This window comes from Apis dorsata, unplaced genomic scaffold (genome assembly GCF_000469605.1).
Source record: "Apis dorsata unplaced genomic scaffold, Apis dorsata 1.3 scaffold_35, whole genome shotgun sequence".
NCBI classification, from domain to species: Eukaryota; Metazoa; Arthropoda; class Insecta; order Hymenoptera; family Apidae; genus Apis; species Apis dorsata.
In genome coordinates, this window is record NW_006263337.1 from 128,986 (window position 1) to 141,938 (window position 12,953).

Consider the following 12,953-nt stretch of genomic DNA (forward strand, 5'->3'; position numbering starts at 1 on the left):
TAATCCAAGCTTGATTGGTGTACAAAAAGGTGGCGATTAGCGACGTGTTTGGCACGACAAAAGCCCGATGAAACTGGCGGACAGGAAACGCCACTCAGAAAAATTGGGCTTCAAGGTGGCTCAGGCTACCCATAGGCCTCTTCTCCTACGTGCCACTATCTTGTTTCTTATCAGTTAACACCGGGTTCCAGATTTGTTAATTAGCGGCTGATTGTCGCGTAAACGTCGATCACGATTTACGCGGCTGCCTTCACTGTCAGCCTGATAAAGCACACCGGTTCGGGTTCAATTAAAATTCCCTCCTTGCTGCCAGTCCGCGATATCGTCTGATGACACTAACAGCCGCTAATTGCCGTTCAAGATACTTGGCCGGGGGATAAACATGTATGCGAAATGTTCCAACAAAGCGTTATTCGAATTGCGTGTATATATGCAGAAAATATATATTCGAAATAACGAGGATCATTGTTCATCTGGTTGAGTTCGATTTTAAGTGTCGTCTAGTTTAAAATCATGGAAATCGAGTCGCGTAGGAAAAATTTAGCGAGCTACCTTTAATCTATTTCAGTGATGAAGTGTTCGAGCGATTGCATAGGGAGAATTTTCATCAAGTATCGCATTTATACGTATACATATATATTATACGTTTGACAAACGAAGAAATTGAAATCATATCGATCAAACGATCACACGAAAAATACTACACATAAGAGTTTGAAGAAACGTAGGAGAATCAGAAAGGCTTCTTTTGAAAAAGAAGCATCGTCATCTTTAACTATTATAATTTCTTACGAACCAATTTACTTAGTTCTCCATAATTGTAGCCATTTTTCACAATCATCCTTACCATTTGGAAGTCTTGGTTGAAAAGGAAATGGATTCGGCGATGCCTTTGAACTTTCTTAGAAGCATAGCGTGTAGTGGGTGTCGAAAGCTCGTCCCCGCGCTTGTTCATCAAGCGTGCACGTAGCTTCACCGATCCATGGGTGGGGGTCCGTCAGAGAGATCGAGGAAGGAAGGGAAGAGTGCAGAGCACCGTATACTCTATTCTCTATGCCATGGTCCGTATGACGAAGCTGTTCATGATAATGCGATAGTGTTGGTCTCTGCTTAGCACTTGATAAAAGATAGCGGTGACTGAACAGATGCCAGTACTCACCCGCAGCCCGACCTGTCGGTTGACAGTCTCGCGTATCTCGCCCCGTGTGGATCGGTGCATCATCCACGGCGCACAGTATTGCGATCCGCGCTCGCGTTCCTCGAGAAAAGTGAGCGTGAATCACGAAAATTCGAAGGGACGGACGAGAGACGCACACGGGATTGTCGAGAACCAAGAATCGAGTCGTCGAAATCATCCTCCTCCCCACGGGTTTTGGATATTTGCTGGGAGTAGATCAGCTGCGTGATCTGTGCGATGAAAAAGTTGTCGGAGCACTGAAGATGTCGGGTGGAAGCAACGAGTACCGTTTCAACAATTTATCCATTGTCGTTCGAGAAGATCGTTCCCCGCAGAGTTTCGTAAGATCGACGAAAGAGGATCTTTCGATAGGATGATCGCTGCGATCCAGTATTACTTCAAGAAGATCCGCTGCAAAGCTTGAGCTCGTCGAGCGTTGCTCGGCAAGCGACGAAGTCGTTCGAATCTCGAATCGAGCCGCTTAAACCTCAAAAAAAAGGAAGAGCAAGGATGCGGAGCTATGGCTAGAATACAACGCGATGATTTCCGGACAGTGAGATTGAACGTGAACGTTAATCGATAAGGTATCCTCGAAGACGTTCAGTTGTTTGAGAGCTCGTTGATCAACGTCCCCGGAGACATCGTCGGTGAGCAGACACTCGAGAACGATTTGAATTGAACTTGACAACGATCGTGATTGAAAGGGCTGAATTGGAAGACCAAAGGACAACGTTTCTCGTGTCGAATAATGAGAGGCTCTCGGTGGGATTGTTCGAAAGCTCGGCCCGAAGGCGTGCACCACCAAAGAGAGCGTACCACCACAGCCTCGAATCATGCATGATGAGCGGTGCGACTAGGCTCGATCAGGATTGGATGAGAATGGTCGAGTTACGAGGTGGCACCGGAATGACGAGCGGACTGAGCGGTCGGTCATCGAGTCGTCTCCATTACACGATACTCACGATTTTGGACACGGTATTCTCAGCCACTGTGGCCGCACCCGCGGTGGTCGGTTACTGGAGAGGTACCTGGGGTTTGAGCGACGTCTACGTATATCCGGAGGATCCGGTGTTCAGCAGTTTGACCTCGATAGTGATCGGTTTTATAGGGTTGTACGCGTTCAATGTCTCCCAGAACGTTCTGAACGAGCTTCTACACCCGGACAAACACAGATTGTCGTACTACGTCGGATCAAGGTTGTACACAGCCGTTTTCGGGTTTTGCTGCGTAAATGCGTGGCGTGGCGCGTGGCAGGCCCTCGACCTGTACACGGAACACACGGCGAGCACGGTTTTCGCCACCACCATTGTCAGTCTTCTCGCATTGGCGATCATGCGTGCCGTGAGGAACATTTCCGCGCCACCGTTCTCGCTTTGCTTGGATTCATGTCCGGGATACTTCGAAGTGCAGACCATGTTCCGAGTGAACGTAAGTAATCGAAAGTATCACTTTGTAACGTGACATCGAAACTAAGAATTATTGTTATTTCTTAAATTGGGACGAACTGACGAAGATGGAGTCATATTCGATAGAAGAAAAGTTACGCGTAACGGAGAGTGTAAAGCTTTCTCATCAACGAATTTTTCTTTCTAAAAATCCATTTTCGCGTTCTATGTTTACGATTCTCTAGTTTTTCTCGGTTCATCTCGCTTAGTAAATATGCGAACGAAAATCTTGATTATGATCAAGTGTCGATCATCGTTTGAAAAGAATTCAAAGCGAATCGATGAGAGTTAGATATTTTTCTATTCCTATAACGATAATACCCTTCTATCTTTGCTTCCATTATCTTCTTTATCTATTCTATCATTCCGTTTCACCGACATTATAGTGGGTCACCAATAACTCGAGTGAAATTACATACAAGGCTGCGAAATCTCGTGACAACTCGTGTCTCACGAAAATATAAATATTAACTTCTATTTTTAATCGAATAAACGATATCAACGATTTGGAAGTATGTTTCATTCGTATTTTCATCGAAAGTGGTAACAAACTTGATCATACGCAAGTTTTCGACACGTCAATCGTTTGAAGAGATACTTTATTACGCAAAAAAATCAAAACTAAAACTCCTCTAGCCAAAAACTGTCGCAGATTCCGATACTTTTCGTCGAAAACTAGAAAAGTAAATGTTAAACAGGAAACGTAAGAAGCTAGACAGCGTCGTGTTTTGACGCATCAATGAAGCCAGAGCCGTGCGTTGCACGGCATCGATGTGCAAGGTATAAGCACAGTTTCCGGCTGTCTCTCCCAATAGTTGAACAGCATTGCGTCCGTGCAATTTGCACACGCACGAGCACGGCCTGCGATTGCACCAATTTTCATTGCTCGAAGCTTTCTCCTTCGATTCGAGCAAAATTAAGAAGAAAAAAAAAAACATCAAATACGTAATAAATTTTATACGAATTACATTTTTCCGATGGCATTGAATATAAGCGTGGATAAGATTCATCAGAATAGAATTAGAGTTGTAACAAATTTTGTTAGGTAATTGATCAGAGCTGTTTGATTATCGTATTTTGAATTTTAAATATTTTAACATTTCTTCTTATTATAAATATTTAAACAATTATAATTTTATATTTGATTTTTAATCGATTAGTGCTAACGAGATTTGATTTTTCTCATTGATGGATTGGAAATGATTTATCGAAGACGATGATAAAGAATGGAGACAGTAGAACGATCTTGAATTAATTACCGCGCAGTTGGCTCTCCATCATTTAAAAATCGAGGACAGAAGGGTGTCGCGGAAAGTCGACGGGTGATACACTCGGATGACTGTTTATCTTACAAATGGTTCGTCGACCGGAAAATCCCTCCAATTTGTACTGTCAAACTCGTTGCCGAAATACTCTTTACAGGCAATGAGTTAAAATACTATCTTACGTGCTCTTTAAATAAATAATCTGTTTAAATTATATGTCGAATTAAGAATCCAAATTGGAAATTATTTAATTGATAACATTTCTCGTTTTTATTATTTTAAATATTTTGAATTAGTATCTTTTAATAAAACTTTGATTAAAAAATATTCTTTAAAAGAGAAATTTATTCTTCATTTGTTTGTATATTGTATTATTTTAAACTTCGAATAGGCACTTTGATTAAAATATGTTAAAAAATTTAAATTGGAAATTATTCTATTTATAAATCTTTTGTTAGAATAGAAATTAATTGTCTTTTTAACTATCTTCTTCCACAATTTTCAGTTCTCGTAACAGGGCAATATTGTAGCAATGTCCCCATCCCTCCAACAATTTAAAGTTTAATGAATCAGCGAATTTAGGAAGCGTGAGTTAGCGATCTGCGTGAAAAAATTACGTTATATTAATGATTCAACGAAAATATATTAAATACATGAAACATAATTAATCTCATCTCTATTTTTAATACATTTTATCGTTAATATTAGAACCACTTTCGAATTTTATAAATCAAAGAAAACGATTATAATATATCAGGAAATATCGTTTCATTGTTCGGTTAATATCTTCGAAGTAAAATTAGATAGCGATCGAATAAATTTTACTTAAAGATAATTATAACTTTTACCATTGATAATTATTATCAATGAAGCAAATAGATGAATAAAAAAGTTAATAAAATAGTCAAATTATTACAATGAATTATATTTTTACGAAAGCAAGAAAAGAAAAATGTTATAGATATTAAATATATTTATCGCTATATTATTATTTTAATTTCAATGAAAAATATCTAACATTTCTCTTAATAATATTTAAATAATAATTCCATATATTTTTAACGAATTAAATTCCTCATCAATGCATAATGTTCCTATGCTATTGAATTTCAATTGTACATCGCATACCATTCTTGCAAAGTTCAATCGAGACCTGAACGCCTATCATAGGGTAAACTACGAATTCTTTTCTCGTCATAAATAATCTTCAATATAAGCAATACATGATCGACAACAACATCAAATCATTTTATCATAGTTCCCGCGTCTCTTCAAACAACACCCTCATCTACGAATGATATTTGTCAATCATTTGTATTGTTCGATTGCAGAACACAAGGGATTGGTCGTTGTACTTACTGGATTGTGCCTTCAGCGTTGGAGTGGTCGGTACATTGGTTGTGTTCGTTTGGAGAGGTGTTTGGATACTATTCGATCTCTATCTTTTCCCTGACAATCACGAGTATTCAGCTATTGGATCTCTCGTAAGTATCCTTTTTTCATTAAAAAAAGAAAGAAAGAAAGAAAGAAACAAGATCTAAATTCTTCGCTTCTAATCAAAAATCTTAATTTTAAAGAAAATTATCGAGGCTCGAATCAAAAATTGCAGCTGATCTTAAAAAGATCGCTCTCGTCCATATTTATCCCTGATCAAACGAATCCACGTAAACGTGGTGGCACGTCCAAACATTCGATAAAACAGCATCCTATCGAACGAACGCGTGTCATCGGGTGTCATTAACAATCACGTGTTGAACGACATTTTGAAACGTGCCACCTACGCAGAGAGCGGCGAGCGGCACGCCGTTGGTCCGATTGTATAATTGAATATTCGCCAATTGTATGATTGCGAGGGCACATGACAAAACTGTTGACGTGTGTATGTGTGCGCAAAGACACTTTATTACGGGCTGCGTTTACTTGTCTGAATACGTTGCGGAGAGAACGCGGTCAACGAGAGGATTTGTTTAATTTTTCAATAATGACGATCGTTGATCTGCACCCGGAGACCTATACTCCATCCCATTAAACCTTTCGTCCTGTTCCCATCGAAATCCTCCTTGAAATTCACCCTGAATTAGCTTAAAAATTTCTATCAAATACCGGTGTGAATTGGCTTCGAAAGCTTTGAAAAATCTTTGAAATTTATTATTGAAGTCTTTACTAAATTTCTATTACGATCGATTTTAAGCTTCTCATCGAAAGTAATATTAAAATTTCCATTGAAATTTCCAATAACATTAAGAATTCTTATCGAATTCTGCATTGAAATTTCCAAATTATTATATTTTCCAAAGAATAGACTTCCGAAATGCAATTTATAATTTTGTTTAAATTAATTTCATCTTTCGTATCATTCACATTTCATCCATCACTCGATCATTCGAATATTCCTTATACTTCTCCATTAACGATCGTGAATTACTCATACAACGTTGGCAAACACAAATATTTCAACATTGCAAAGTAAATCCGCAAACTCGTGGAATTATTCGGTTGCAAAACGATATACGTTCAGTTGGCGCCACATATCCTCCGCGACAACAATAATATTAGACTGTCGTTGCGATTTTTTTCCCCTCGACATGATTGGCGGAGAATAAAAAGATCGCCGTCTGTTCGAAAGAGATCTGACGCGACGAATGTCTGGTCGATGCAAACGATAAGATTTGTCTAGAAACCAGGTGATCGTGCCAAGACGATTCATATTACGAATTTCTTATCAAAGAAGATATTAACTATTCGCATAACTTAGAGTAAAAATTAAATCGATTCCTCTATGATTTATCGATAATAATAAATTAAATCTTCGATTTTGATCGTTCTCTTCTTGGCTGGAAAATCCAAATGAGAAGTAAACAAATATTTTCATTCTCCAGACGCCACTCCAGACGTGATATTTTGCTTATCAACGGCGCCACCGTTCCAATTATCGATTTTAAATTAAATTCATGGACGTGGAATTATCCGCGTTTTTGATCGATCGAATGATTTTGATAAATTCATCTGAATCGAACTATTTCTCGAGATGTTTGAGAATAATTTAAATAAAATGATAAATGTTCTGTGTTGCGCTTATGAAGATTAACGCATCGCCTTAAAATGCAAAGATAACGAAGGATTTAATTTAAACGCTATCATTGATATTTACACGATAGTATTTTCTCGACTTGACGATACCATTTAACGAACTATTCCAAGATGTAAAAACTTTTTCAAGGGTTTAAAAGGATATACCTGAAATTCACGCATGATGTTTGAAATTCTTACGAGAAATTAAATCGATACGGTTTGTTCAGTAATCGCGATAACGTAAATCCTGAAGAGGGTCGATGATTGCGCGAGGGTCATCCAATTCACTCGCTCGCAATGCCGCTTCAAATCCGTGAAACAACGGTGGACTATTTGTCGTCGGTTGATTCAATGGAATTTCCGATTAATGGGAACGTGGACGTCATCTACAGGCTCTTTTGCTCGATCCAATACATCACAGGAAAGATGAGGTGCTTCAGAATCTGTTAAACAACGAATTATACTTTTTTGTTATAAAATACAAGCTAAAGGAAAAACATTAAAAAGCTAGAAGTATTTTTAAAAGAAACAAAATGTGTAAGCATAGAATAAAAAACTGATATATCATATACAATAAGTAAAAAAACTTAAAAATGAAAGAGAAGAAAAGGTAAAAATGGGGAAAAAATGAGAAGATAAGATAAAAACATTCGTTTGCAATTGTTTCATCTAAAATAACCACGAGCCATTTTCATCAAGAATATTATCAAATTGGACTGTAAATCAGAACGCCTAAAATGAATAATTTGCAACTGCCAATCGTTCTCTCTGTTTATTATATATATTTGAACAATTGACGCGTGCAATTGCAGGCCATCGGATATGTGATAGTGACAATGACGTTTTCTCTGCAACCATTGATGCGATACGCGTGCGCTCGTCTTCAAGGCTTGGCCCGTTTAATAGTGGCGGATTGTTTCCTGCTGCTCAGCTTCCTGGGCACGGTGAACGTTTGGCGTGGTATCTGGAACGTGTTGGATCTGTGGCTGGTACCGGACAATCCAGAGATGTCCTGCTGGATCACTCATGTCGGGTGCTTCGTTTTCCTCGTACTTCTCAACTGCAGCAACTCGATCCTCGTTCGCGGCGTTTACATCGACGCCGAGGAGGATGATGGCAAGTGCGTCGTATTTCCTTGCCATTATCTTCGATTGTTCTTCAAGGTTAGTGATGAGATAAGATTTTGCTCCAATTATACGTAAAAATCAACGTAATACGTAATTCATAGAAGATCGTCACATGTATCAGAGATAAAAAAAGAATTTTCATAATTGAATTTTAATCATCGATCAATTTTATTTGACATCAGTTTCAAAAAAAAAAAACTAATCTAATTGAATAACGCCCGTTTATTTTCAGATCGAACGCGAGAAGAAGGAAGCGAGACGACAAAACTTGCTGGTGGCCTCGAAGGATTTCCGTCCACGACCAGACGGAAATCCCAAAGACACGGAGAACGGGGCACTTTTACCGAATAGCACCGCCACGACTATCCTACCGACGAATCCCGAATCTCTCGTCTAACATCGAATTTCGAGGAAACAAGATTCCGACAATTCCCTCTCTAAATATACTCCTCGCCGATCGATCTTCGTGCACCATCGAAAGACAAGAAAAAAAGAAACACAATTTCGAGAAGAATCGGTTTCTTATAATTTGTGCTTTTGTGGCCAGTGATCGTACAGTGAAATTCGAGATCGTACGTAGAAACTTCAGGGAAACGAATACTATTACGCGGACTTCATATTGAAGTCGTCAACGAGTTTGTAAAGTATCAACGAATAAATAGACGGTGGAACGAGCGCGGAAAGTAGCTGTATAGAACGACAAATAGATAGACGCGCGGATAGATCGCTTAGGACAACGATTTTATTATAGTAGATCGATAAGAAACGATCGTGAGATGAAAATGAACGGAGTCAAGCAAGTTGGACGGGAATGGCTGTGAAAGAATGATGATTATGTGTAAATAAGGAATCGAGTGGATGTGTGTATGTGTGTGTACATGTGAACATAAATGTGTTTTCGATCATGCATGCCTCGAGAGTACATCCCTAATCGTTGGACGAGGGGCACTACGAGAAAGATACCCTCTTCGCCCATCAAAGTGTATTTGCGTAGGCGGTGAGTTGTACGCGATAAAAAAATAGATACGTACACACGTATTAGACACGTGCGTTTACTCAACGATTCATTCAGAATTCAGAATGATTCCGCAGCACTCAATTAAGCGTTTTAATTCGCTCAAGAATCGTACATCATCGTGCGTTTCTCGTATAATGCTCCGATAACGTGACATCGATGGACAATTAAACGGAAGTTTAACCATCGAATGTTTCAACTAATTTACGAAACGATTAATTATAAGGACTCGTTATTATCCGTAACAAATACGAGATGATAACATCAAGGTGAAAAGTGTTCGTCAGCATCGATTCCATAGGACTTCTAGTCATCGTTACACCATCGATATCTGCCTCGATTCGACCAAATTTAAATATTTCTTGCAACAATTAACGATTTATCGTCAAAAGTGTACACTTGCGATTCTAGCGTTAGATGAGACCTTGATGATGACAATGGTAATAGACTGGACACGATCATTATAAATGGGTTATAACCTTCTCTCCTGCATCCTGTACACCCCGCAGATTTTGCTCTTGTACATCAATTACGACGTCATGGCGTACTAATAATTAATTAACTGGAATAATGACGGGACAATGGGCGGCTGGCACATCGATGGGAAGTAGCTAGTTCGATGATAAGCGGTTGCCCTCCTGGCCTACATTTAACATTTTCACAATGGACAATGTGCCAGCCGTAGTGCCGGAAGTTTTCTTTCGTCCCGCAGAAAACCGGAATCGATCGCGATTAATTGGGGAATCAACGAATCGGCACGTTGTTCTCCCTCGAACGTCTAGTATTGATACGTTAAACACACCATTCCAAAATTGCGCAGCCTGTTTAAACGTAACAGCGATATTATATTTATACGCGACTTTTATCACGAATTAAAATAAAAAAGAAAAAAATTGAATTGAAATAAACATTCATTGAAATAAAAAAGAAAGAAGCTTATGGAATTTTGAATTGTTTCTATTGTGATCATATAGAAAAAATTCCATCAAGATGAATTACATTTATACATCCTAATTCTTCATATTTGTAATCATTTCATTATATAAAATTAATTACGATATAATGCTCACTACAGATCAGATTTGAAGATATTGAAGCTTGATGATTATAAACTGATGATTAATAAGTTAATTACGGATTTCCATGCAAATGCATATTTTTCATATTTTACATAAATGATATAAATATAAAATGTTCTTTATACAAGTATTATAAAATTCGTTTGATTAATATCATAATTAAATCTGATAAAGATTCAACTTACTTCGACTTAAAGGATTTTTTAAATTAATTAAGAGTCTTCGATATTAATAATATTGTTATAAACAATACATTTTCAAAACTAAACATATCTATTATGTTTTATCTTAAAACATTTGAAATTTATCTTTAAAACTCGATTGAATCCTATTAAAATTAAGAAAAGTTTAAACCGCTGTAACTATGAAAATATTAATTTTCAGTCAATCAAAGAAAGACCATTAGAAGCGTGGAACTTTATCCTTTAAAATGCTTTTTAATTTATCTCGATATGACTTCCAGTTCCTGAGATATCGTCGTGTAAAGAAAAAGGTAATTTTTAATCGTTCATTATTTCCGTCCTTGTCACTTATTCACTTTCACTCGTACCTCGTCTCACTAACCTATCTCAAGTTTCAGACAAATAACAGACACGATTCCTGGAAAAACGTGGTACGCATTTTCAACAAAAAATGTTGGTCGCGAGCCCATTCATAATTTTCACACCATGTGTTAATTAACCTATGGATATGAATCCTTATATCTCGGTAACCGATTGAGATATCAGGATAAAACAAAAAGTGATTTCAATGGCATAGTTTCCTCTATGTTCCAAGTGGATTTTAACAACAAAATATTTTATTTTTTTTCATTATTTTTACATGAAAAATTGAAGTTTCATTTATGATTTGTATAAATGTAATGATGATGTGATATGAACTATACAGAAAATATATAATTTAGCATGAATAATATAACACGTTTTCTCTATATTAATCAATTTGAACATGTTTTAGTTAAAAATTTACGTATAATCAATATCACGAGTACACGTGTTTTAAGCTGAAATAAATTCCATCTAAGTTCATTGCAAGCTACTTATAAAATTATCGTCATATCATCCATTTCACGAATCGTTCACGAACATAATGTGGATGCAGCATAAGATAATTTGCCAAGAATAAAACGCGCGAATGAAAACGCGATAGATGATCGAGAAAAGGCGAAGGACGATTAAAAATATAGAAAGGAATCGAGCGTGTTTGAGAAAAAAATGCAAGGATCGAAGGATGAAACAGCAGGAATAACGATATGCAATGATCGTTAGTCGATCGATTCTCGATCAATTGCAATTGGATTCTCCTCGACAGGGTGGGGAGTCTATTTGAGGCGTCGCGACGCCGTGGTGCAATGATCAGAATCAGTCGGTAGGTCGTATCACGGCGAAAGGTGAAGAGAGTGGCCGTCAGAGAGAATCGAAAAAAAGTCTGTAGCCAAGCATCGTGCATGGCTGTGTGCTGATCACACTTCTGATATCGGAAACATTTCGAACTTTGAGGAAGTGGATCTTGTGAGGTGACCCAATTGTTTTCCTTTATCCTGGTAGAATGGCAGCTGACGACCCCCTCCGCAATGAACCTTTGGTTTCTGTTGAATTCGAGGTCTTTGGCAAGGTGCAGGGTAAGAGTGAAGTTTTATCGGGCAGAAGATCGTCGGGTATTCGGTTAATGTCGTTCCACTTGAAACGAGACTTTCGTTTGAACGTTTCCTCACGTTGCTTTAGCACGATTACGGGTAGAATTAATAGAACGTCAAGGTCGAAAGAAATGTGCGTTCGACGTAGTGATATGTCAATTGTAATATAGCACGAAACATTGGGATGATGGATGATAGGTATGGAGAACAAAATGGTAAGAAAAGCTAATAAATGGTTTCTCTTCTATTGGATTAAGGTATTGAAATAAAGATTGTGAATTTATTTTTTTGTTCTTCGTTCGATAGACAGATGACAAATCACTTTGAAATTCTACCGACACCGTAAGATGACACAATTCGGTTTAGTATTTCGCTATTAATATTCTCAAGGATATTTATTTTTATTTTATTTTTATTATTGTTTATCAACAAGTAATTATTCTTCTAAATATAAAAATTACTAAATAAAACACGCGTTAAGAAAACGGAATAAAAAGCGTATCTAGCGATAATAAAAAGAAAAGAAATATAAGAGTAAACTTCATCGATACGTTTTATTTTTTTTTTTTTTTAGTTCAATTCGATTGTTACAAATGACATCATTGGATATTTTCACATCGTGTTGCAACATTAAAAGACAGTAACCGTTAATTCGTGTGCTCGATCGTAATCAAAAGATTGGTATCAATTGAACGTATTTTCAGGTGTCTATTTTCCAAAATACGTGAGGGATATATGCCAACAATTGGGAATTTGCGGTTGGGTGAAGAACACGAAATCCGGCACGATACTCGGAAAAATGCAGGGACCACGTGCGCTCGTCGATCAGATGTGAGTTGCGATTCTTTGTCATAAAGCTTTTGCAAACCATCGGTGGCGCCAATTGGTAAACAGCGTGAAAGTTCATTTTTATTAAAATTTTATCTATCCCTCTGATTACCAAGAAATGAGAGATAAAATAAGATAAATTTGCAGAGAATATCTTCCCTCTTCTTCGTTTTTCTTGCCGCGCATAGAAACAATTCAAATGAAAAGAAGAAAATACCGAATTTGATTCCTTTTGATCCTTTTGATAAACCATTTGAAACATTTAAGTCAAAATTTCAAGCAAAAAAAAAAAAAAAAAAAAAAAAAAAA

The 12,953-nt window shown here is 37.3% G+C and overlaps 2 protein-coding genes across 3 annotated transcripts in view; both read left to right on the plus strand.

Moving 5' to 3' along the window:
- Positions 1-1,285: 1,285 nt before the first annotated feature.
- Positions 1,286-9,986, plus strand: LOC102680729. Its single transcript, XM_006608387.2, has 4 exons — positions 1,286-2,605; positions 5,219-5,371; positions 7,772-8,122; positions 8,319-9,986. The coding sequence occupies exons 1-4, from the start codon at positions 2,015-2,017 to the stop codon at positions 8,481-8,483; spliced, it is 1,260 nt and encodes a 419-aa protein (XP_006608450.1). The 5' UTR covers positions 1,286-2,014; the 3' UTR covers positions 8,484-9,986.
- A 1,404-nt stretch (positions 9,987-11,390) lies between these two features.
- The window catches only part of LOC102680969 (acylphosphatase-2), a 4,099-nt gene continuing 2,536 nt past the window's right edge, over positions 11,391-12,953 (plus strand). The window contains exons 1-2 of one of the 2 annotated variants that reach the window (XM_006608389.2): positions 11,391-11,801; positions 12,521-12,647. In XM_006608389.2, the coding sequence (XP_006608452.1) occupies positions 11,729-11,801; positions 12,521-12,647 (200 nt within the window). In that variant the 5' untranslated portion in view covers positions 11,391-11,728. The other variant, XM_006608390.2, reaches the window with a different exon arrangement.